Source organism: Bubalus kerabau, chromosome 11, assembly GCF_029407905.1.
Source record: "Bubalus kerabau isolate K-KA32 ecotype Philippines breed swamp buffalo chromosome 11, PCC_UOA_SB_1v2, whole genome shotgun sequence".
In the NCBI taxonomy this organism is placed as follows: Eukaryota; Metazoa; Chordata; class Mammalia; order Artiodactyla; family Bovidae; genus Bubalus; species Bubalus kerabau.
The window spans coordinates 51,161,119-51,184,245 of NC_073634.1; the positions used below are offsets into that span (position 1 = coordinate 51,161,119).

General features: G+C 42.0%; 1 protein-coding gene across 3 annotated transcripts in view; it reads right to left on the bottom strand.

Annotated features, from left to right (window-relative positions):
* Positions 1-510: 510 nt before the first annotated feature.
* Positions 511-23,127, bottom strand: part of KDM3A (lysine demethylase 3A) — a 56,340-nt gene continuing 33,723 nt past the window's right edge. For all 3 annotated transcript variants that reach the window (XM_055540297.1, XM_055540296.1, XM_055540298.1), the window contains 14 exons: positions 21,155-21,307; positions 20,921-21,016; positions 20,187-20,314; positions 18,654-18,849; positions 17,235-17,407; positions 16,562-16,798; positions 13,608-13,779; positions 8,796-8,883; positions 7,791-7,921; positions 3,973-4,092; positions 3,749-3,888; positions 2,309-2,485; positions 2,096-2,230; positions 511-1,227 (listed from right to left, as the gene is read on the bottom strand). In XM_055540297.1, the coding sequence (XP_055396272.1) occupies positions 1,147-1,227; positions 2,096-2,230; positions 2,309-2,485; positions 3,749-3,888; positions 3,973-4,092; positions 7,791-7,921; positions 8,796-8,883; positions 13,608-13,779; positions 16,562-16,798; positions 17,235-17,407; positions 18,654-18,849; positions 20,187-20,314; positions 20,921-21,016; positions 21,155-21,307 (2,027 nt within the window). In that variant the 3' untranslated portion in view covers positions 511-1,146. The remainder of the gene's footprint in view (positions 1,228-2,095; positions 2,231-2,308; positions 2,486-3,748; positions 3,889-3,972; positions 4,093-7,790; positions 7,922-8,795; positions 8,884-13,607; positions 13,780-16,561; positions 16,799-17,234; positions 17,408-18,653; positions 18,850-20,186; positions 20,315-20,920; positions 21,017-21,154; positions 21,308-23,127) is intronic.

The window sequence follows — 23,127 nt, forward strand, 5'->3', positions numbered from 1 at the left end:
TGTCTATGTTACTTGATTTCAATTTAATCATTTTAGTACAGCTAGAGCTGTTTACAAAATCAACAAGGTATAGAAAACTGGCTTCTTTATGAATTTCCTTTCTTCATAGAGATGATTATTTTTGAGACTTCAGTTTTAAAACTTCTAATATTTTCATTTTCTTTTGTAAACTCTTGAATTATAAAGGGTCAGAAGAGAGACAAAGTTTTTTGACCTCTTAACTTTTTAGAATCATTTAGCTAGTCACCGTTTGGTTTTTCGGTTAATTTTCATTTCTAAAGGTAGTTAATCAGTGGTGTTTCTTTACAAAAATGTGACAGGAGTTTCCACTTGGCTGGGGAGGAACTTGTTTCCATGTGAGCACTGTAATACCCATTCAGAAATCACTATAACATCGAATTTCTGTGCTTTTAAGACGACTTCCTGGCGTAAACTCTTACACCCATTAACACTGATGAAATGTGTGTTGACTCTGCAACCAGAGAATAATGCCAATAAACTGAGTCAAAACATTATATGAATACTTTAATGCAAAATGCTTAACACTTAAAATTAGCAAAGCTTCAATTTAAATTAAAACTCCATTTAACTAAAGATGGTTAACCCCAAGAATTGTACAGTAGTTGACTTCTGCTATATAATGCCAGTCCTAATGCGATACAGTATAAGAACTGCATTGTTGGTGGTCGCTTCCTCCACTGTTCTTCTGAACCCTAAGGGCTGGGGGAGAGGGTACTCAGACAGACACAACAAAACACAACCCAAATCAACTGCGTGGTGGTTCCTAAGAGTTATAATCCATTTGATTAAACTGTCCAACCACACAACTGGGGAGTAACTGCAGATGTTGTTCCAAAACTGAGAAGGGGTTCTGTTTTTACAGTTGGGTAGAAGCTCTGCACTAGGTGAGAAGTCACAGTTTTAAAGGATGCATGTTCTGTAAATAGTTACTACATATACACATTTAGTGTCTGTAAACACTAGAAATATACATTAGACAGAGTACCCCCTTACCAGGTGGGTACAGTTTAAAAAAGAAGATGAGGTAACATGAGTCTCAAAGTCCACAGGAATCCTGCCTGAAGAGTTTGAACAGCTGCCAGTAATTCACTTCCAATGTGCAGGGGTAAGGCGCCTCTGGGACCCTCACGGTTTGCCAAAACTGGATTCACTGGCTTTCAGCATAGCAACCGCATCTTTTACTGCATGGTAGATAACATTCTTCACCTGATCGAAATGAGAGAAAATATGGTCAGTTTAGCATTAAATCTAAAATCTGTCCACTGAGAATAAACTTTCCCCCTACCAATTTCATTACCATGCTCTCGGAACTTAAGACTCAAAATTCAATATGAAATGTTAATAATACTTGAAAGGCCCCTGGGATCCTTGGAGGCTTTTATACACATTTTAAACCCATGCCTCCTTTGAAGAAATGAAAAGCTCATTCTCCCCCTTCCATAGGCTTTGCTCCTATGTGGCCCTGCCCTCATTGAGTGCAGAGAGAAGCAACTCCCAGGGTACAGCTCTCTTTTTCAGGGTTTATATATGTCCCTAGTTTTCTAAATGAAATCACATGTTTTAGATCATTCACTACTGCAAGCCTCTAAACCAAAGTGAGATTCCCTTCTGGTTTATTCCTCCTTTGCCTAAGTAGGTAGTAGAACCAGCCAGTTCATCAACTCACTGTTACCTAGTGTGATATGGCCAAGTTCATGGACTATTTTTTTTGTTGACAGGAAATAAGGATTTATTGGTGGGCATGAGTAAGGAGGGGACAGCACCAAGGCTCTCCTGAGTGCAGGGCCCACCATTTGTCCAGGGGCCCAAGATTAAGGATGTATTTGACTCCACAGTGATCTGGGATGAGCTGCTTTTCTGCAACCATGTTTTTAAATTCATCCACATTAAACTTAGTAAACCCCACTTCTTGGAGATGTGGATGATCTTCTGGTGGCCAGGGAATTTGAACTTGGCCCTGTGGAGGGCTTCAATCATACGCTCCTTGTTCTACAGCTTGGTATAGATGGACATTCACTGATAAAGGGCCATGAAGTCAGAATCAGAGAATGCCCGGGATCACAGATATTTTTACCTGTAATTTATCTTCATGGTTTGTATGAGTCTGTGACAGATAGCGGAATTCCTGAGTAAGCCAGAAGCAGTGCTTAACATGTTCTGGAGAAACAAAATCTTCAGCCACCTTGATACAGCTATATAGGTTATGAACCTGGAAAACAAGAAGCCACATCAGTAACACAAGCCACATCAGTAGTGTATGGAGAATAAAGAATACAATAATTCTTGCCTGATGTGGTGCTCCTGCTGGGATAAATACCACATCTCCAAGAAACTGCACAATAGCCCAGCCTTGAACCCCATACTCTTGATGCAAACGCTTCCTCAGTGATCGGTCTAAATACCAGCTCTGATCATGAATGGGATCATGGTCGGCAGGATTTTCTTGACCTTGCTCTTCTGACACCTAGAATACATTCCAAAGGTTATGAAACTGAGTTACGTGCTAGGGCTCCAGGAGGGCATTTGGCCCCTTGAACAATGTGGACAGTCAGTAAACGTCAGGCCTTCTTCAACATAAGCCCTGGCTGGCAGAAAGAGAAAATAGTACTCAAAGACAATAACTGAATGGACCAAGAGGAGACTGAAAGAAAATGTGGGTTCCTTTGTCATTTCCTATAAACCACAACTGGCAGTCTGCATTATTTTTGTAAATACTGTGTTTGGACAATGTTTTGGCCTAGACTTTTGAATGTAAATAGACTTAAGCTCCTTAAAAACAGATTTATAGCTCTGCAGTTGTTAAAAACCTCTAATTCACTTAACAATTTGAGTTATGAAACAGTCCCAAAGATGGCTACAGATGAAACTTGTTTATTCTAGACCAGTATTGGGCAGCACAGACTCAGGGTGACACTATCAAAGGAACAACATGGTGACCACCAGGTCCTCTGGAAGAACCAAGTTATCCTTAGGAAAAGACATCGTGACTGAGGCAAACACTGGTTAAGGATCTAACTTGGCACAAGGCTAGGACCTTGCGTATCCATTCCTCATGAACAAATGAAGAGTACCCGCCATAAACATCTGTGTTAAAACTAGAAGCCTCAGTGGCAAACAGGTTAAAAATTGAACATGCCCATCTGTGTCTAGAACAAAGGATTCCACACAGAACCCTTGCTGAATAACCTAACTACTGGAATCTTGGGATCTTCAAAGTCCCTGTATACCTCTCCCATGACCCTTCGTAAGTTGACAGCCACCAGCAGGGTGTGAGGTCTCCCTGACCTACTACCACATGAGGGTGGACAAAACCAACAAAGACCTGAGTAACTCACTTGGAACACAGCTATCAAGGGCAAAGAAATGATACATGGATTTCTGAAGTGCTTAGGTTTTTAGGGCTGTAAAAATAGATATTATGTGATGATCAGAGGAACTACCATGAAGGTGAAGGCAGAGCACAAAACCCTCCAAATTCACTGGAACATAAAACACAGACATGAGAAACAAAACAAGTTCCCCCCCTTTCAAAGATGTGAGCCTAATCATCTAGAAACCGATGATCCTTAGAAACCAGCTTTAGCCTACCCAATCTGAGATGCACAGGTTTAACATTTGAGGTTGTGATTATTTGTCAGTGACCCAGTCAGGTCTCGACATGTAGTAATTAATAATACTGCCGTTCTGCACGTTTTTCTCTTCACATGCCACAGGGTAAGGAGCACACCTTTTTAAGAAATTCTCGTATCTTCTCTGTGTCCTTAGCAGCATATATGTGCCAGAGAGCTCCTGGCTTCTCTTTTCCTTCAATAAATCGCTTTATTGTGAGTTCATCAGAATCTCCATCTTGGATAGTTTTAAGGACTTCTGGAGCAAGAGAAGGCAAATATCAGATCACACATGTTCCAGCTCAGAGAGTAAGCCCCACTTTTTTTATGCTTAGGATCCTACCTTCTTCTTGGTCACACTGTCCTTTGGGAATTCCCACATAGACCATGACATTAGCTGCATCAGATACATCTAGGTGAAGATTTGTTGTTCCATATTTCCGATCTTCTGGAGTAATTAATCCTGCAGGCAGAAAAGCCTGAAATTTACTGAACTAGCACAGGCTGCCACAGTCTTTCCCACTCCCTGGAATGCTACTGCTAAGTCACTTCAGTCGTGTCCGACTCTGTGTGACCCCAGAGACGGCAGCCCACCAGGCTCCCCTGTCCCTGGGATTCTCCAGGCAAGAACACTGGAGTAGGTTGCCATTTCCTTCTCCAATGCATGAAACTGAAAAGTGAAAGTGAAGTCGCTCAGTCATGTCCGACCCTCAGCAACCCCATGAACTGCAGCCTACCAGGCTTCTCCGTCCATGGGATTTTCCAGGCAAGAGTACTGGAGTGGGGTGCCATTGCCTTCTCCAACTCCCTGGAATACTTGGCCACAAAATTTAAAATCTACCTTTCTAAGCATGGAAGAGTAACAGAATAATATTCAATATTAAGTTATTTTATCCTTTCAACTTTGAATAAATATTAAACGTTTACTTTTGTAAGAATAAAAAAAACAAGTCCTAATACTAGTTTCTGGTGCTATGCAAAATATCTGAAAATCTGGATGAAATTTAAATAAAATATGGATAAAAGAAAAGACAAAAGGGCTTTTTAAAAATAAGCCAGTATGCTGACAAGAAAAGAAAGTCAACACTAGAAAGTAGGACTTGGGAAGGTAAAGTGGACCACTGAGGCTGGGATTTGCCAAAAGGATGTCTGCTCAACCAGGCGAGCTCAAGCTTTCAAGCTTTGGTTGTCAAAGCCGAGGACTCTGGGGTAAGACATAAGATGGGGATTCTAACAGAACACCTCCCTGCCCCTGCCCCAAACAAACACAGAAAGCTAGGACCTAAAATGACTATGTACTCAGTCACACTTGGATCCCTCAATGATGGAAGAGGTTGAGCCAGGCAGAGGCTTCCTAGGTGGCGCTATTGGTAAAGAACCCGCCTGCTGATGCTGGAGACACAGAGTCACAGGTTCAATCCCTGGGTCAGGAAGATCCCCTAGAGGAGGACATGGCAACCCACTCCAGTATTCCTGCTTGGAGAATCCCATGGACAGAGGAGCCTGGCAGGCTATAGTCCATGGCATCACACCGAGTCAGACATGACTGAAGCGACTTAGCACACACACACGAGTCAGAGCATGAGGTCCATGCTGGTGCTCATAACCTGAGAATCTAATCTCCTCCCCCAGGAAAAAGCCTATTTGCTCAGCATTCACCTTGAGGCTCATCAAGCCTTGCGGTTACCTTGGATCCCCATCCTGACATGAGGACACTGCTTCTTAAGCCAAGCATGGCTCGGGATGGGCAAGCCAAGGCTGTTTTCTAACCCGCCAGGCCCTGCAACTTAAGCCCTGTCTTGTTTGGAGGCCAAGGAATTTCTCTCTGGCTTGCAGGGGCCTGTGGTTTAGGACCAGCCATACACACAGGAGCCAACACCTTATCATTTCAACCTGGGATCATGGCCCTAGGGCTCAGCTGCAATTTCCCTTCTTTCCAGTGTGCTGAAACGCCAGCCCTAGGAGTGAGTAAAGCATTAGATATTGGACAAAATCATAGGATATATGAGATTTTCTTTAAAATAGTAAAGGAAAAAGTATGAAGAGAAGAAATAAGGAAACAACTATGGAAAAAAAGTCTGAGAGCTGTTTTAACTGGGAGACGAATACATGGGAAGTCACTGTCCTAGATTCAGGTTTTCAGTGCATTTAATTTTCTATAGTAAAATGCAAACAAGTATAATTTGAGAAGAAAAAAGGCAGTGTGATAGGTGGCAACTGAATTAAATGAATAGGTATTAATGACAACATGGAGGAATATCCCTAAGTCTGATTCCATTCATATAAAGTTCAAAAGTAGGTTAAATACTGAAAAAACATTCTGCAGTAATACAAATATATGGTAAAATTATAAATGTAAGGAAATGATAAGCATAAATGTCAGGATGTGGGCTAACACTGGGAGCAGAAAGAAGCAGATGGAGCTGGGAGGAGTGAGGAAAGGTGAACACATCTCAGAGTGACATCAGAAGCTGCTTGCTGGTTTGGCCAGTGGAACCAAAAACAATGGTCCCAGGGAAAGGATTCCCATGAAAGAAAATCCTGAAACAAAACACGCCATGGACTTTCACGCAAAGAACATAAGCAGACACAGTAGGGGCTGCTAGGTGACAGACCACTGGGGCTGGAGATTGGTTCAAGCCTGGAAATCAGGAGACTTTAGACCTAGTCCCAGACCTGTTACTAGACGCCCCTTGGGTCTCCTAGTCAGGTCAATGTCCTCTCTATCATCCTCAAGTCCTGGTCCCTATTTGTAAATCTGCTGGTGGTCGTGGAGCTGGAAAGAGGTTGACTTGTGATCTTTCCAAAGAGCCTTTCACTCTACTTTGTCTCATGGAGAAGTCACTGCTCAGTCACCCAACTTTTGAAAAATGACTGCTTATTAGTGAGGTTTATCATGAAGTGGAAGATGTTTAAAAATGAACACGTTTTCATTATTTCCACCCCTAACTGGTTACTCTGAACGGGAACAATTTTGATACAAAAAGCTATTATATAGAGTGACACTGCCATCTATCAACTGGATCTAGGAGGAAAAGACCTCTATTAAGCTATTTAAACCAAATAAATAGACTATTAAAAACATCTCAGGTAACCACTTCTACCTTATACAGCTTTCTAATTTCTATTAGACCTGGATAATCATGATGTAACATTACACCATTTGCTTTAGTAGAAAAATGCTTCCATTCATGTAAATTTGTTTTAAATCCTCACTGTGAACAGAACACACCCTGCAATCCCAGCCATCCAGCTGCTCTGAAGGGCTCAGAGGAAGGTAGCACAGCTGCAGAACAGGCTGCTGCCCCATAACACAGGCAGAGCTCTCTAAACTGAGACCTGAAGAGCAAGGGGAAATGGGCATGGGCAAGGAGACTACTGCCAGCTGTGTCCTCTCCCCTAGACCACTTCTCAGCCCACCCTGGCAGAACTATCTTGGGCACCTGGACTGTGGGAACTCCCCAAAATAAAGGCCTCTCTGGGAATGTTCCCTGACCTCACTCCAGGTGGTTCCCGGGCTGACTCCACTGTAAAAACTGGGGGCTGAGGTCCAAACCTTCGCTCCTGCTCCCCCAACAGTGTCTGGAGAACATGGCAAAGATGCCAAAGAGGGTTTGCCACCCTCGAGTCTGAGACACTGGAATTGGGACTATGTGAGGAAGGAATAACAATGAAATACAAATTCAAAGAGTATGTTTAATACTAACTCAAATAACTGAATACTACCCACCAGCACAGAACACTGCATTTAAGTGCAGCTGATGTTAAAACAGCTGAAATTCCAGAAGACTGACCTAAATGTCCAGCAACATTAAAACAATGAATAAACTGACCTTCATTAAATGAGGTACCATGCAACCATCAAAAATGATCACACTAAAAACCACTGAGCAACATGTAAAACTTTTCTTGTATAATATTAAGTGTAAGAGAAAATTTTTATTAAAAAATGGCATATGCCCTACAACTGCAATTAAGAAAGAGAAATATACATACACATGGCCAAGGAATGAAAGGAAATATGCAATAATGAAGACCACTGCTACGTTAAGGGGTAGGATTACAGACATCTTCTCTCCCTCCCCCAAAACCAATGTTACAAATATTTTAATGTGTTTTACTTCTGTAATAATCTTTTCAAGTTAGCCATTTCTTTCTTACCATAAGCATTATACATCTTGGGACCCAGATCTGGCCTAACAAAGTAGTTTGGCAGCCGTGAGGCCAAGTTTAGTTTTCCATCTCTCCTTGTGTACTCAGGCAGTGGAATGTTGGCCATCAGATCATCAAACCTAGAAGAAGAAAATGAATTTGCAAAATAAGCTTGCATTTCTAATCACTTATATGTGGAATCTATATATGACACAAATGAACCTATCTGTGAAACAGAATCAGAGACACAGAGAGACTGGTGGTTGCCAAGGCAGAGGTGGGTGGGAGAGACCTGAACTGGGAGTTTGGGATTAGCAGATACAAACTGGTAAATATAGAACTGATAAATACCAAGGTCCTTCTGTATAGCACAGGGAACTATATTTAATATTCTATGATAAACCACAATGAAAAAGAATATGAAAAAGAATGGGTGTATATATATATAAACTGAATCACTTTTCTGTATAGTAGAAGAACACAACATTGTAATTCAACTATACTTCAATATAAATGAAAAAAACATTTAAGGTTAGAATTGCAGTGCTTATGAACAAAGTATTCTTTCTCTCCTACAGCACACATATGTATCAAAATAATCTAGAAATAAAAATCTAGAACACTGCAGACAAAAGGTCTGAGCAAAAACTTCCTGATATGAAGTAACACTAAGGGATATATAATTCCTTAGTTCTGAGGATTCAAGGTTCAAGTGCAAATCAGGAAAATGGATCAAGCAATTCCACTGTCTTGTCTAAAGCAATGTCACTACATTCTACCCAACCCTAACATGCCTGATCTCACTCCTGCCTACAAATAACATGCCTGATCTCACTCCTGCCTACAAATGAGTGCATGCATGCCTGAGTCAGCCTTTTCTCTGGCAGAGCACCACAGTGGAAACAAAGAGGGTTTTCATTAGTGAGCCAGATTTAAAAGTCAGTAACTTCTTCATCTCACCAGGATCATCATTTCTCAAGAAAAGGACCATCTCTCCCCCTCCCATAATCGTACCTGGAGGGCATCATATCTCTAAAATCTTCTCCTGGTGGCCAGTCCTTAAGTTTCAACACCATTGGCTCTTTTTCATTTTTCAAGCGGTCTGAAAGGTAACCAGAATTATTGAATTGTTACTATTTATAACTCGGAAACAGATCAAAATCAATGGCAATTAGCACGTTATGCCTTAATAATGCAAATAAAATGTATTTGTCTCTGCAAAATCTTTATAACCTGACACATCTGGTTCAGTTCAGTTGCTCAGTCATATCCAACTCTTTGCGACCTCATGGACTGCAGCACGCCAGGCTTCCCTGTCCATCACCAACTCCCAGAGCTTGCCCAAACTCATGTCTATTGAGTTGGTGATGCCATCCACCATCTCATCCTCTGTCGTCCCCTTCTCCTGCCTTCAAGCTTTCCCAGCATCCGGGTCTTTTCTAATGAGTTGGCTCTTCACATCAGGTGACTGAAGTACTGGAGCTTCAGCATCAGTCTTTCAATGAAAATTCAGGACTGATTTCTTTTAAGATTGACTGGTTTGATCTCTTGTAGTCCAAGGGACTCTCAAGAGTCTTCTCCAATGCCATCTGAACAGTTCAAAACCATCAATTCTGTGGCGCTTAGCCTTCTTTATGGTTCAATTCTCACATCCATACATGACTACTGGAAAAACCATAGCTTTGATTCTATGGACCTCTGTCAGCAAAGTATTATCTCTGCTTTTTAAGACGATGTCTAGGTTGGACATAGCTTTTCTTCCAAGGAGCAAGTGTCATAATTTTAAGGCTGCAGTCACCATCTACAGTGATTTTGGAGCCCAAGAAAATCAAGTCTGTCACTCTTTCCATTGTTTCATCTATTTGCCATGAAGTAATGGGACCAGATGCCATGATCTTAGTTTTTAGAATGTTGAGATTTAAGCCAGCTTTTTCACTCTCCTCTTTCACCAAGAGGTCTTTTCCTTTTTTTTTTTTCCTCTTTTTTCCCCCTCCCCTTTCATCAAGAGGTTCTTTAGTTCCTCTTTACCATAAGGGTGGTGTCATCTGCATATCTGAGGTTATTGATTTTTCTCCCAGCAACCTTGATTCCAGCTTGTGCTTCATCCAGTCCAGTGTTTCTCATGATGTACTCTGTATGTAAGTTAAATAAGCAGGATGACAATATATAGCCTTGACGTATTCCTTTGCCAATTTGGAACCAGTCTGTTGTTCCATGTCTGCTTGACCTGTATACAGATTTCTCACAAGGCAGAAAAGATGGTCTGGTATTCCCATCTCTTTAAGAATTTTCCACAGTTTGTTGTGATCCACACAAAGGCTTTAGCGTAGTCAATGAAGTAGATGTTTTTCTGAATTTCTCTTGCTTTTTCTATGATCCAACAGATGTTGGCAATTTGATCTCTGGTTCCTCTTTTATAAATCCATCTTGAACATCTGGAAGTTCTTGGTTCATATATTGTTGAAGCCTGGCTTGGAGAATTTTGGGCATTACTTTGTTTGCGTGTGAGAGAAGTGCAATTGTGTGGTAGTTTGAGCATTCTTTGGCATTGCCTTTCTTTGGGTATGGAATGAAAACTGACCTGTTTTCCAGCCCTGTGGCCACTGCTGAGTTTTCCAAATTTGCTGGCATATTGAGTGCAGCACTTTCACAGAATCATCTTTTAGGATTTGAAATAGTTCAGCTGGAATTCCATCACCTCCACTAGCTTTGTTCATGGTGATACTTCCTAAGGCCCACTTGACTTCGCACTCCAGGATGTCTGGCTCTTGGTGAGTGATCACTCCATCGTAGTTATCCAGGTCATTAAGATCTTTTTTGTAGAGTACTTCTGTGTATTCTTGCCACCTCTTAATATTTTCTGCTTCTGTTCCATTCTGTCCTTTATTGTGCCCATCTCTGCATGAAATGTTTCCTTCATATCTCTAATTTTCTTGAAGAGATCTCCGGTCTTTCCCATTCTATTATTTTCCTCTATTTCTTTGCACTGAAGGCTTTCTTCTCTCTCCTTGCTAGTCTTTGGAACTCTGCATTCAGATGGATGTATCTTTCCTTTTTCTCCTTTGCCTTTTGCCTCTCTTCTTTTGATACACAAATATTAACTTTAACATTCACATCCTGCAAATTACCAACCATTTTATTTATTCAGTATCAAGAAATCCATTATACCCAGCAAGGGGTAGTAAAATAAAGATCGCTGAGTAATTTGTATTAAAGCCCTGTCTTCTCTGGATTCTCTTTGACAGCCCTGTTTCAAACTGCTTCTTTGAGATCTTAGCTGCTCCCTTTTGTCCATGTTACATTGGTAGTGTTTTGATAGATCCAGTTTCCTCCTATACAGTATTCCAGAAGAAGCAAGCAGCTTCCCAAATAACAAACAGCATAGCACTTTAACAATCAAAGGTCATAGATGTCTAGAAACCCCAGTTTTCTGAGGCCAGCATGAAACAGAAATGACTTATTTTGCTCAGAGAGACTGAAACAACCTGATGTTCTGTCCAGAGACAGTGGGCCCACTCCCCCCAGCCTCCAACCACCCTCCCCCACCACCCCATCTTCTGGATGATACATAGAGGGTTTAGTCAGACTATTTTCCTGTAATAGACAATTAACCATTGCAGGTCATGTCAAGGAACTAAGAACCTCTAACTGAAAAAGATATGCTGAAATTACAATTTATAGCCATGACTCATTATGATTAACAGCAACGATAACTATTATTTCACACCTCTTACTGTGTTCTAGCTTCTGCTGAGTGTTTTAAATCCATTTAGTTCTTACAACTCAATCCAATATCCCAGTGACTTCTGGCACTACATAATATTCCTACTTTTGGATTAGGAAATTGACTGAGGTCAATTGACTGAAAGATGACTGAGGTCACCCAGCTATTAAGCAGTAAGAACTGAAACTGGAACCCAGGTTTGACTTCAAACCCTATATTCCTGAGGACTAATGTTTATATACAAGTGTTTCATGGTCAAACAAGTACTGTCCCATAATCTAACTTAAATAGGTGCACAACAAACACAGGAAAATACAGGATACAGTGTTTGCTCAGAACATCAGTGACATTTCAGTGTGGGTGGTGTGCTGGGGTCTGGCCAAAAGAATGATCAATATGGAAAAGGCAGGCTGCCATGGACTTTGGGCTGCCTTAACCATCTGCAGGCATGAGTAAGTGTGAGCCCTAGAAAAATAAATAAGCGAGTTCACATACACAGCAAGTACATATCAAGAGTCAAGATCTGAACCCAGGCCTAACTGGAATGCACACTGTGGTATGTGTGCCTCTATATCCCCTTTTGCTGACAAAGATCCCTCTAGTCAAAGCTATGGTTTCTCAAGTAGTCATATAGGAATGTGAGAGTCGGACCATAAAGAAAGTTGAGCATCCAAGAATTGATGCTTTTGAACTGTGGTGTTGGGAGAAGACTCTTGAGAGTCCCTTGGACTGCAAGATCAAACCAGTTAGTAAAGGAAACCAACCTTGAATATTCACTGGAAAGACTGATACTGAAGTTCCAATACTTTGGCCACCTGATGTGAAGAGTCAACTCACTGGAAAAGGCCCTGATACTGGGAAAGACTGAGGGCAGGAGGAGAAGGGGTCAACAGAGGATGAGACGGTTGGACAGCATCACTGACTCAATGGACATGAGTTTGAGAAAACTCAGGGAAGACAGCAGAGGACAGAGGGGCCTGGCATGCTGCAGTCCATGGGGTCACAAAAGTCGGACAGGACTGAGCAACTGAATGACAACAAGATCCCCTTTCAAAGGACCTGCTGCCCTCACAGCTTTGTGGTCAGCCTCAGCTGCAGAGAGCTACCCTGCCAGGTCTTGCCCTTCCCATGGCCTGAGGGAGGTGAGGGGATACAGGCCCTGACTCTTCCTCACTTCAGCCCAGTCTGAGACCACGAGGGGCGACGCTTGCTCCAGAGCTCCCTGTCAGGTGTGCCACGGCTTCACTAACTACACTGCACCTGCCTCCTCTTTCATTTCATAGACTTTGATTCCCAGGTAAACATCTGACATCTGAAACTCCACCTTAACCTTCATGTGTGGAAACCTCCATTACACTCCACTTAAAGTCAGCTATACCTGGTTATAAAGTTTGTTCAAAGTGTGGGCCATAACCTGTAAATGTGAGTAACAGACAAAAAGGAAGCAAGAAATTACAAGGTAAAGGTATACCTTAAAAGAATGAGAAATGAGCAAACCTGAATTGAGAATCTACAGACGAACTGGCCAAACCCTCTCGAGGGGGCGGGAGTCTGACGACAGGTGCTGGGGCTCACAGGGCGCTTGTAAACATGTTACTGACTGGCCAGTCACATAAAGCACCCAGCCTCAGCACCAGACACATGGCCCCCTGACCAAGTAAGGAGGCAGTAACCAGGCTTAGCTGTGTGGAAAAGGACTCATTCTCTGGCACTTTCAGCTCGGCTTGTGTTAAACATACTGACAATCTTCTTGTTAAATAGCAAACCTACATAAAACCACCACCCTGAGGCACAAGCCCTGGCTTTGTGTTCCCCGTCCCCCGTCATTGGGCACATGTCTGTCACAGGACAGACACGGAGTCACCTGAAGAAGAGGTGACTAAAATCTCACTCTCAAAGAACTACCAAGAGAATCTGCCTCTGTTCAAATGCACAGAATTTGTAAAAAGAAAGGGAGGAGGAGGTAAGATAGGAATTTCAAACTCCAGATTCACAGAAAATACTGCTGCTCCCACTGAAGGACAGTCGGCTCCTGCTGCTCCTGTGCCCACCCCCCACCCCACTTCACACCCTCAGCCCCTTAAAGGGTCTGTAATACGTACTTGGAACATCTTCAAAGCCATCCCAGAAGTCTCCTACTGTTGCTCCTGTGATGATTTCATTGGTTCTGCAGTTAACGAGGTCAACTTCCTGGTTTCCAAACTCCCTCCTGAAGGACTCCGGTTTCCAGAGTTCAGTGTTCAGCTTGTGGTGCACCCCTGACACCATCACTGGCTAGGAGAGGAGAATGAAGACTTCGGTTTGAACTCCCCCAGCCCTGTTCCCTCTCCCGAGGCCGCCCCTCCTCAAAGAGCTGCTGATTTTTTTCTCTGAGGCTGGTCCTTAGGCTCAGCTCCCAAAATGACATCATAGTCCTCTGTGTTCGTACAGCATTTCGTGTCTTTGCTTACCTGCTACACACACCCCTTGCTCTCAAATTAACTAGCAAGCTTTGAAAAGGAAGGATCACACTTTCTGACTCAGATCCCACGACTCACAGAACAGCAACGCCATGGCTCAGGGCCAGGGACATGCAGGAGAGACAAAGGCAGCGAGAATGCCCTGTCCGAGCTGGGTGTTGCCACTGGCCTGCAGCTTCTTGTTAATCAGCCAGGAACATGACCCTGAGATCGCCCAGTCTTTTGGTTACCCAAGACAGGCCAGAAGTCCTCATTTTCATGTGAAATAGCCTGACTAAAATATTAGCAACAAGTTCAACTTTTAAAAACCATTATGTGGAGATTCCTTAAAAAACTGGAAATAGAACTGCCTTATGATCCAGCAATCCCACTGCTGGGCATACACACCAAGGAAACCAGAATTGAAAGAGACACGTGTACCCCAGTGTTCATCGCAGCACTGTTTATAATAGCCAGGACATGGAAGCAACCTAGATGTCCATCAGCAGATGAATGGATAAGAAAGCTGTGGTACATATACACAATGGAGTATTACTCAGCCATTAAAAAGAATGCATTTGAGTCAGTTCTAATGAGGTGGATGAAACTGGAGCCTATTATACAGAATGAAGTAAGCCAGAAAGAAAAAACCAATACAGTATACTAATGCATATATATGGAATTTAGAAAGATGGTAACAAAAACCCTGTATATGAGACAGCAAAAGAGACACTGATGTATAGAATAGTCTTTTGGACTCCGTGGGAGAGGGAGAGGGTGGGATGATTTGGGAGAATGGCATTGAAACGTGTATAATATCATATATGAAATGAGTCGCCAGTCCAGGTTCGATGCATGATACTGGATGCTTGGGGCTGGTGCACTGGGACGACCCAGAGGGATGGTATGGGGAGGGAGGAGGGAGGAGGGTTCAGGATGGGGAACACATGTATACCTGTGGCGGATTCATTTTGATATATGGCAAAACCAATACAATATTGCAAAGTTAAAAAATAAAATAAAATAAAATTTAAAAAAAAAAAAAAAAAAAAAACAACCATTATGTAATCCTCAAAAAACCAAACAAGACCTACTGTACAGCTCAAGGGAACCTGTTCAGTGCTCTGTGGTGACCTAAGTGGGAAGGAAATCTAAAAAAGCGGGGATATATTTATATGGCTATCCCAATGGGTTAGTGGCAAAGGATCTGTCTGCAATGCAGGAGATCTGGGTTTGATCCCTGGGTATGGAAGATCCCCTGGAAAAGGAAACAGCAACCCACTCCAGTATCCTTGCCTGACAAATCCTATGGACAGAGGAGCCTGGTGGGCTACAGTCCATGGGATCACCAAGAGTTGAACATGACTAAGAGACTAAAACAGGAGCATTATAGCTGATTCACTCTTTGTTAGTACAGTAGAAACTAACACAACAATGGAAAGCAACTAAACTCCAATAAAAGTTACCTAAACAAAAAAATCAAGCAAGTCATTATATAATCCAAACAAAACATGTCAGTGGACTGTATTCAGTCTGTCATTGTCACCATGAGAAAATCGTGTTAGTAAACAGGATTGAAAAAAAATTTTTTGTTGTTAAATACATACATTTTTCTATTTGGCAATTCCCAAGTCCTGGCCTTGTCCAAGAGCAAACTATTCCTTTAGCGAGGATTCTGTTTGGTCCAGAAGAGAAGACAGAGATCCAGAAAACATAAACCAAAACAAGAACGCAAAAAAGCAGGTCCACAAAGCCAAGCATCATCGGTTAAACTGTCAACCAAAACTTCAGATGGAACATCACTGCCCTTTAAAGCAGGCTCCAGCCTGGGAGACTACACACCAGTTCCAGGCTGACACTACATGGCTCAGGGCCACCTAAAATTGTCTTCAGCATAAGGTTATAATTCATGGAAGAGGGACACCTGATTTTTATCCTATTTTGTCTAATCCCCCAAACTTCATTAGCCTCAGTCATACACCCAATTCTCCAATTGACATTCATCACACAAGAATCACTGAGCCCAGAGAGCATTCATCAAAAATCCAAAGATGGGGCTTCCCTGGTGGTCCAGTGGTTAAGAATCTGCCGTGCAATGCAGAGGACATGGGTTCGATCTCTGGTCTGGGAGGATATCCCACATGCTGTGGAGCAGCAAAGCCTGTGTGCCATGACTACTGAGTCCGAGCACTACAATACTGCAAGCCTGTGCTCTGCAACAAGAGAAGCCACCACAATGAGAAGCCTGCACACAACATCAAAGAGTAGCCTCCACCTCTGCAATGAGAGAAAACCTGTGTGCAGCAATGAGGACCCATCACAATCAAAAACAATAAAATAAAAAAATAAAAGATCCAAAGATGACTGGTTGGAAGCAATCAAAACCAAAACCTCATCAGAGAATACAGCTCAGGAATGTTTGCGGTAAGAAATAAGACTCACAGCCACACTCTGATTGCATTCACCCCAAACAATAAAGTACAGAAAAAAAGAGATAAAGTATATAGCACTTAAAATCCAGGAAGTGGGGAGGGGAGGGGCTGTGGGGTGAGGTTGTCAGAAGTCTACCAAAGGCACTGGGAAGGGGATGTGGTGGGGCTGGGCAAGAGGCCCCTTACCTGCCCTTGTTTCCAGCACTCTCTGAACACATTCCAGTTGCTCTTGTTGTTGGGATCTTGCAGGCAAAGCAGACGGTTATCACACAGCCAGTAGTGGGGAGTGTCAAAGCCCAGAATGCTGGGCTTGATGGTCAGTCCTTGGGGCCTCTTTGATAAATCAGAGCAGGTCTTATTTTGTACCAAAGAGGCAAAGATGTCATCAAGGATTTTTGGTGTATTCTTGAGTCCATTTTCTGTCTGAATTTGAAAAAGAACGTAAGTCTTAAACATGTCATTCCCTACCATCAATAAACCCTATATTCCTGTAACAGAAGGATGAGTACATACTACATAGGGAAGAACCCAAGTCAGAACTCTCACAGAGGTAAGTCTTCTTCTTCTACCTGATATCACAACTCTCAGAAGTGGTACATAAAAAAGTGTACCCATCAGCCAAGAATTAGAATCAGCCCATCAGTGTACTCCAAAGCCCATCAGCCAAGAATTAGAAGCTGTGAAGCCCATCTGCTAATGATACAGCCTTTGTATCCATGAAGGAAGAAAGCAATGGACTCACATCCTTCTTTCTACTTTCTATTTTAGTTTCTCTACTCTATTCTACTCTGACTCTGTTCATCTTTATTGAGGGGGGCAGGGAGTGGAGGAGAGTATAAACAGTAAGACAAATACATACCTTTCCTGTAGAGGAATTCAAGAGATTTCGGAGGAAACCCGAATTGTTGTTGCTTACAGGTGTCAAAATTGTGCTGTTAAAGGTGTGGAGGACTGTGCTGGATTTGCTCAAGGGGGGGAGGGGCGGAAGGCATTTGATTTCATTCTTTAAAATTGGCATCGCTGGTTGCTTTTCTAAAAAGGAAACCAAAAACATCCAGATGAAAAAGCATTCTGAAAGGCAGAGCCCTTACTAGTCTTCTATTAACAGAATTACTATGGAACCAGGAAACTTAAGAGGATAAATACTAATGATATTATTGATTTTGGTAAGGATTTCCAACTGCTATTACATATATTATATATAGTATATATATATATAAACATTCAATACCCAAAATGATACTATGGTAAACTGTACTTTTTATTTGTTCCTGGTATGTAAAATACAACTGATTTTTGTAAATAACATTGTAACTATCAACCTTGATAGTATTTATAAATACAGATTCTCTTAGAATTTCACATGCATAATTAGATTGCTCACAAATATCAACAGTTTTATCTCTTTCTTTCCAATCCTAACATCTTTTTGCTCACTTCATTGCAATAGCCAGGACTTCCAGTACAATGTTTAATGAAAGACTGAAGATAGGAATCCTCATCTCATGCCTGAACACAGAGGGAACAGCTTAAAAATTATTCAACTGATTAAAAAATTCAGTAATAATTTGACATGTTTGCTGTCAACTTTATCATGGAAACTCATTACATTAAGGATATTCCCTTCTGTTCCTAAGTTTTTTTCTTTTAAATATAAGCAGGTTTTGAATTTTACTCTTTTTCTGTATCTCCTCACATGACTTTTCCCCACTTTTTAAATGTTAAAACTGCAGCTGCACTTCTCAAGCCCTATTGGGTCACCACGTGTTAAGTCCTTTATTTACTGTGCTGAATTCTATTCAGTGAGATGTTTAATATCTCTGCGTGAAAGAAACTGATCTGCAATTTTTCTTTCTTGTAAAAGAGCCAGAAAGCAGAATCACCTAAATTCTAAATACCTGATTTCCAAACCCATGCTCTTTATACTATAATCAAGCATCCTGAGTCAACAGCATGGATGAGAAAAATAAAGTTGAAGACAGAGTGTTCCCATTTAGACAGAATAGGAAATATATACAAGGTAGAGATAGAAAGGCAAAAATTACTATTGAAACTAATAATTCTCAGCCCACCCTATTCTTGCCAAACAGAAGCTCAACAATGACTTCTATCACCAGCAAAAGTTCTCTCTGGGCTTGCAACTGTGTCAGGTCTCAGGTGACTACAGGGAACCCCTAACCCTCCACACTGCTTCTCACCACTCTGTTCTCCAAGTAACTGAGGTTTGCCAAGTCCCTCTGGGAACAGATCAAAGTTCTGGAAGGCAGGAAACACTCACCCTTGTTCTCCTTGTTGACATTGCCACTGGTTAGGTCTGCCAGCCAGTTCAAAGGAGATGTGCTGGCCGGACAGGCGGGTTTCACACTGCTGGCTGGTTTGGAGGCAGCCTCCCCACCCACAGTCACTGGCTCCAACCCCGAGGGATTCTGCGGGAGCATGGTACCGAGAGTCGCTTTTTCTCCAGTTAAGGAAGTCTGTGTTGAGTATAAAAGGAGAACTTGACACAGGCTGGAAAACTGCATTTTCTTATCTTTTCCCCTAACTGCTCACCAGTAGGAGAAAAATATCTGCAACAAAACCACCCAATAGCCCTGGAAATCATCACAGTTGCAGTAATCTTCCAATAACAGAACAGAACTGTGTAGAAGAGATTTTAATTTTTTAACTTTTAAGTATTACTAGAGAAAGTATAAGACGTGAAGGATGTAAATACATAAAGATACAACCCCACTATTGTAGCAGCATCTCATATTCATTCATACTCCTATCACTCCATCCACCATGTTTCTTTAAAATGCCCAGTTTGTTCCCATCACCCAAGTGTCATGAGTAAGCACTCAAAAACCAGTGACTGAAGAAGTAAATGAGGCAGTGTAGGAAATACAGCTGTGAATTCAGGAGGAGGTGGGAAAATGCAGAAAAAGGAAATGCTCTTTTGATTTAGTGTAGCGTAGGAAGCTTTAAAAAGTGATGAAGAGCCCTAACAAGAACTCAAAACACGAACCGAACATGAACAACGACAAAAACGACAAACAGACAGACAGACAGACCACACCACTTATTTTACTGGCATTATTATTCCTCTATTACTGATGAGGAAGCTAAAGCACATATACATCAGTTCATCTGAGCCAGAGCTATGCAACTAGAAAGTAGCAGAAAAAGAATTCAAATTCAGTTCTGATTCCAAATGATCAAAACTCTTCTACCAATGCTGCCTTCCACACCACAGCTTCATAAAAATGTAAAATAATTTCTGATTACTAAAAACAAGGAGTGAGGAAGAGTAAGGGGGGTAGATGTGATGACAGACATGAAGGAAATGTCACCATAAAGAGGCCTGTGAGCACCAAGGAAATGTACACATTTTTTACATTGAGAGATACAGAAAGGATTGTTTCAGTATTCTTTCCTTCAATTCTTTATATATTTATTACAGGTAAAATATATTTAGTAATTAAAAAATGTTAGGCTTATCTGAAAAATTTTAACTGTGTAAAACTATAGTAAGTTTAAAAACCTATACAAATTTGATAGCAACTTATTAAGTAGACTGTAACAGAAAAGGTTTTGCTTTTTCAAGGAATGAAAATTAAAATCCTACTTAAAAGAGACTACAAATAAAGCCCACAACAATAAATGTAAAACTTGAGAATGGGTCTATAAAGTGCCACATGAAACAGATGAAGCATTTCTTTCCACTGACAGCTCTCCCCATGTTCCTTTCTAATATCTATAGAAATCCTCGGGTTATTGAAAACAGACAGACAACAATTAACAAGGATGGTGAATCCAGCATAAACAGTAATACCTGTTTTATGTCTTCCTTTGAGGCTGGTTTTGAAAAGAGTTTGAACTGCCTGTTTGAACAGGGACAATTTGCTTTTATTCCCCATTTTGCTCTTACAGAATGAACAATGTCTCCAACATCATAGAGGGCTAAAAAAAGGGCACAGGCAAACATCTGAACAAGAATATTAGGTACTTTCAACCTCAACATTACAAAGCAGAAGCTGGTATTTCTAACAAGATAACTTGTTTTAGCAGGACTTATTTTAGAGTGGGCTTCCCAGGTGGCGCTAGTGCTAAAGAACCCGCGTGCCAATGAAGGAGACAGAACAGACGCGGGTTCAATCCCTGGGTCAGGAAGATCCCCTGGAGGAGGGCATGGTAACCCACTCCAGTATTCTTGCCTACAGAATCCCATGGACGGAGGAGCCTGGCAGGCTATAGTCCATGGGGTTGCAAAGAGTCGGATAGGACTGAAGTGACTTGGCATGCGTTTTAGGGTGCTTACACTCCCTCCTTTCCATTCTAAGTATACTTTCCCCTAAATGCGCCATTTTCTTTCCTTTTAAAGAACTATTCAGAAAGCCTTAATCAAAAACTTTGGGGGCATTATTTAATGCACTTCTGGACAATTTATGGTACACACTAAAATAAAGATAGCAAGTAATTATATTACACAAAGTAAAACCAAACTACCAGCCCCTATGAGCTAATCAAAACACAGGCAAAAGAAAATCATTGCATCCCATGAAATACCTTTTCCAGGAATGATCTGTGTAGGCATGAGGTTCTCTGGCTCATGTATTTGACTCTTCACACATCTCAGCCAATTGAAAGTCTTATAGGCAGCACCTGGAAAGAACTGATTTGTAGTTACTGCTCTTTATGGACTCTGGCCCCACAAGTTTCAGAAATCCATCACCCACCCATCAGTGAGAGGCTTAATTTAAGAGTAGAAGGGGCTGGGAGAAGAGTGAAGTCAGCTCTCACCTTGTTGGCAGTTTTTCCTCTTCATCCGATAGCAATCCACACACACTCCAAACCCACACCTGGGACACACCCAGTGCAGGTTGAAGATGGTGGTGTCACACACGTCACACATTTCCCGCACACCTTTGACGGCTCGCTTCCAAGCAACCTGTCCTACGAAAATCAATAAGCCACTTAGTCTTGGGGAGGAGAGGGCCCCCGAAATACAACATGAAGGGGGAGGGAGTTCATGCCATTACCCCCTCTCACTGGAGCTCCCGGTAACTGTTTAGCCTCCAGAGCCCACCCCAAGCCCCCGCCCCAGGCATGACGCTCTCCTAGACTCCTCCAGCATTCCCATCAGCTCTTATCTACACTCCAGACTCAGGCCTCTCTGTACATGGCACAGTCAAGGGCAATTTTGCTTCCCTTGAGGAGCAACGAAATTAAAAGACGCTGTTCCTTAGAAGAAAAGCTATGACAAACCTAGATAGTGTATTTAAAAAAGAGACATCATTTTGCCAAAAAAGGCCCATCTAGTCAAAGCTAGGTTTTTTTCCAGTAGTCATGCATGGATGTGACAGTTGGACATAAAGAAGGCTGAGGGCCGAAGAACTGATACTTTTGAACTATGGTGATGAAGAAGACTCTTGCAATCCCTTGGACAGCAAGGAGATCAAACTAATCAATCCTAAAGGAAATTAACTCTGAATATTCATTGAAAGTACTGATGCTGAAGCTGAAGCTCTACTACTTTGGCCACCTAATATGAAGAGCCAACTCATTGGAAAAGACTGGGAAAGAGTGAAGGGAAAATGAGAAGAGGATGGCAGAAGATGAGACGGTTAGATAGCATCACTGACTTAACAGACATGAATCTGAGCCAACTCCAGGAGACAGTGAAGGACAGGGAAGGCGGTGTGCTGCAGTCCGTGGGGTTACAAAGAGTCAGACACGACTCAGCAATGGAACAAGGAGGAGATTAAACTTCATGCAAGCAAAATTCCTGCTCAGATCTCCACTTCCACCCCACCCTCCAAGGAGTTCTGCACACTACTGGTGCGTAGGAAGTCCTGCTGAGTAAGTCAATGAAGAAAGCAGCATTGGTTATGCAAGTTGGGGTTTAAGACACAGGTATCAGAGAGCAGTGGTTCCTCACCTTTTGGGTCATGAGACCCTCTGAGACTATAAAGGCAGCACAGACCACACTTTCTTCAAAGAAAAAACATTTCACTCAAATCCACAAACCCAACCTTCAGTGCAGAGTGTCTGGTTATTCACAGATGCCCCGAAACCTCTCAGACTGCTCATTAAAAACCCTCCAGGTGCTTAGGGAACCTGGAGGGAGCAGCCCATTAACTAGCAAAGGTACAACGGTCCAAAGTTGGTTCCTTCACAGACCAGAGACAGAAACTCAATTTTGCTAGAGCCAGGAGTGATGTGGGACCCCCCAGGACCGACTCACACTAACCAAATAGTCAACAGATGGAGGCATAACCTAGACTTCTACAAAGTAGCATCTTCTGTTCCAGTGGTCAAGCTCTTGAGAACTGGAGGGAGGGGCCTTCCCCGCGATGGAGGAGTGCCAAATACAGCATCAGAAAGCTTCAAGAAGTAGGAGCAAAGGAAGGACATTTCCCCGGGACACAGAAAAGCCCAATGTCTAGATCAGAAGATCATTGTCTCTCTCTCTCCTGAACAAGACAGGATCAATACTGTCACATTTGTGTTCTAAAGAGAACATACATCTTTTTCTAATCCTGTCAGTGGTGACTTTTTTCTTCAGACTGACCACAAAACACATGACTAACTTCAGTTTGCTTCAAATTAATCCAACTGCTGAGTGAACCTCTGTCATTTTATTACAATGTGAAAGTTCAGTGCATAATACATAGACCTTCAGGCATTTTACAGACAAGATTTTATGAACTTCACCTTGGTCACTGGATTAGACTATTTTATTAGAGAGTAGTCTTAGACCTCTTAGCCATCTA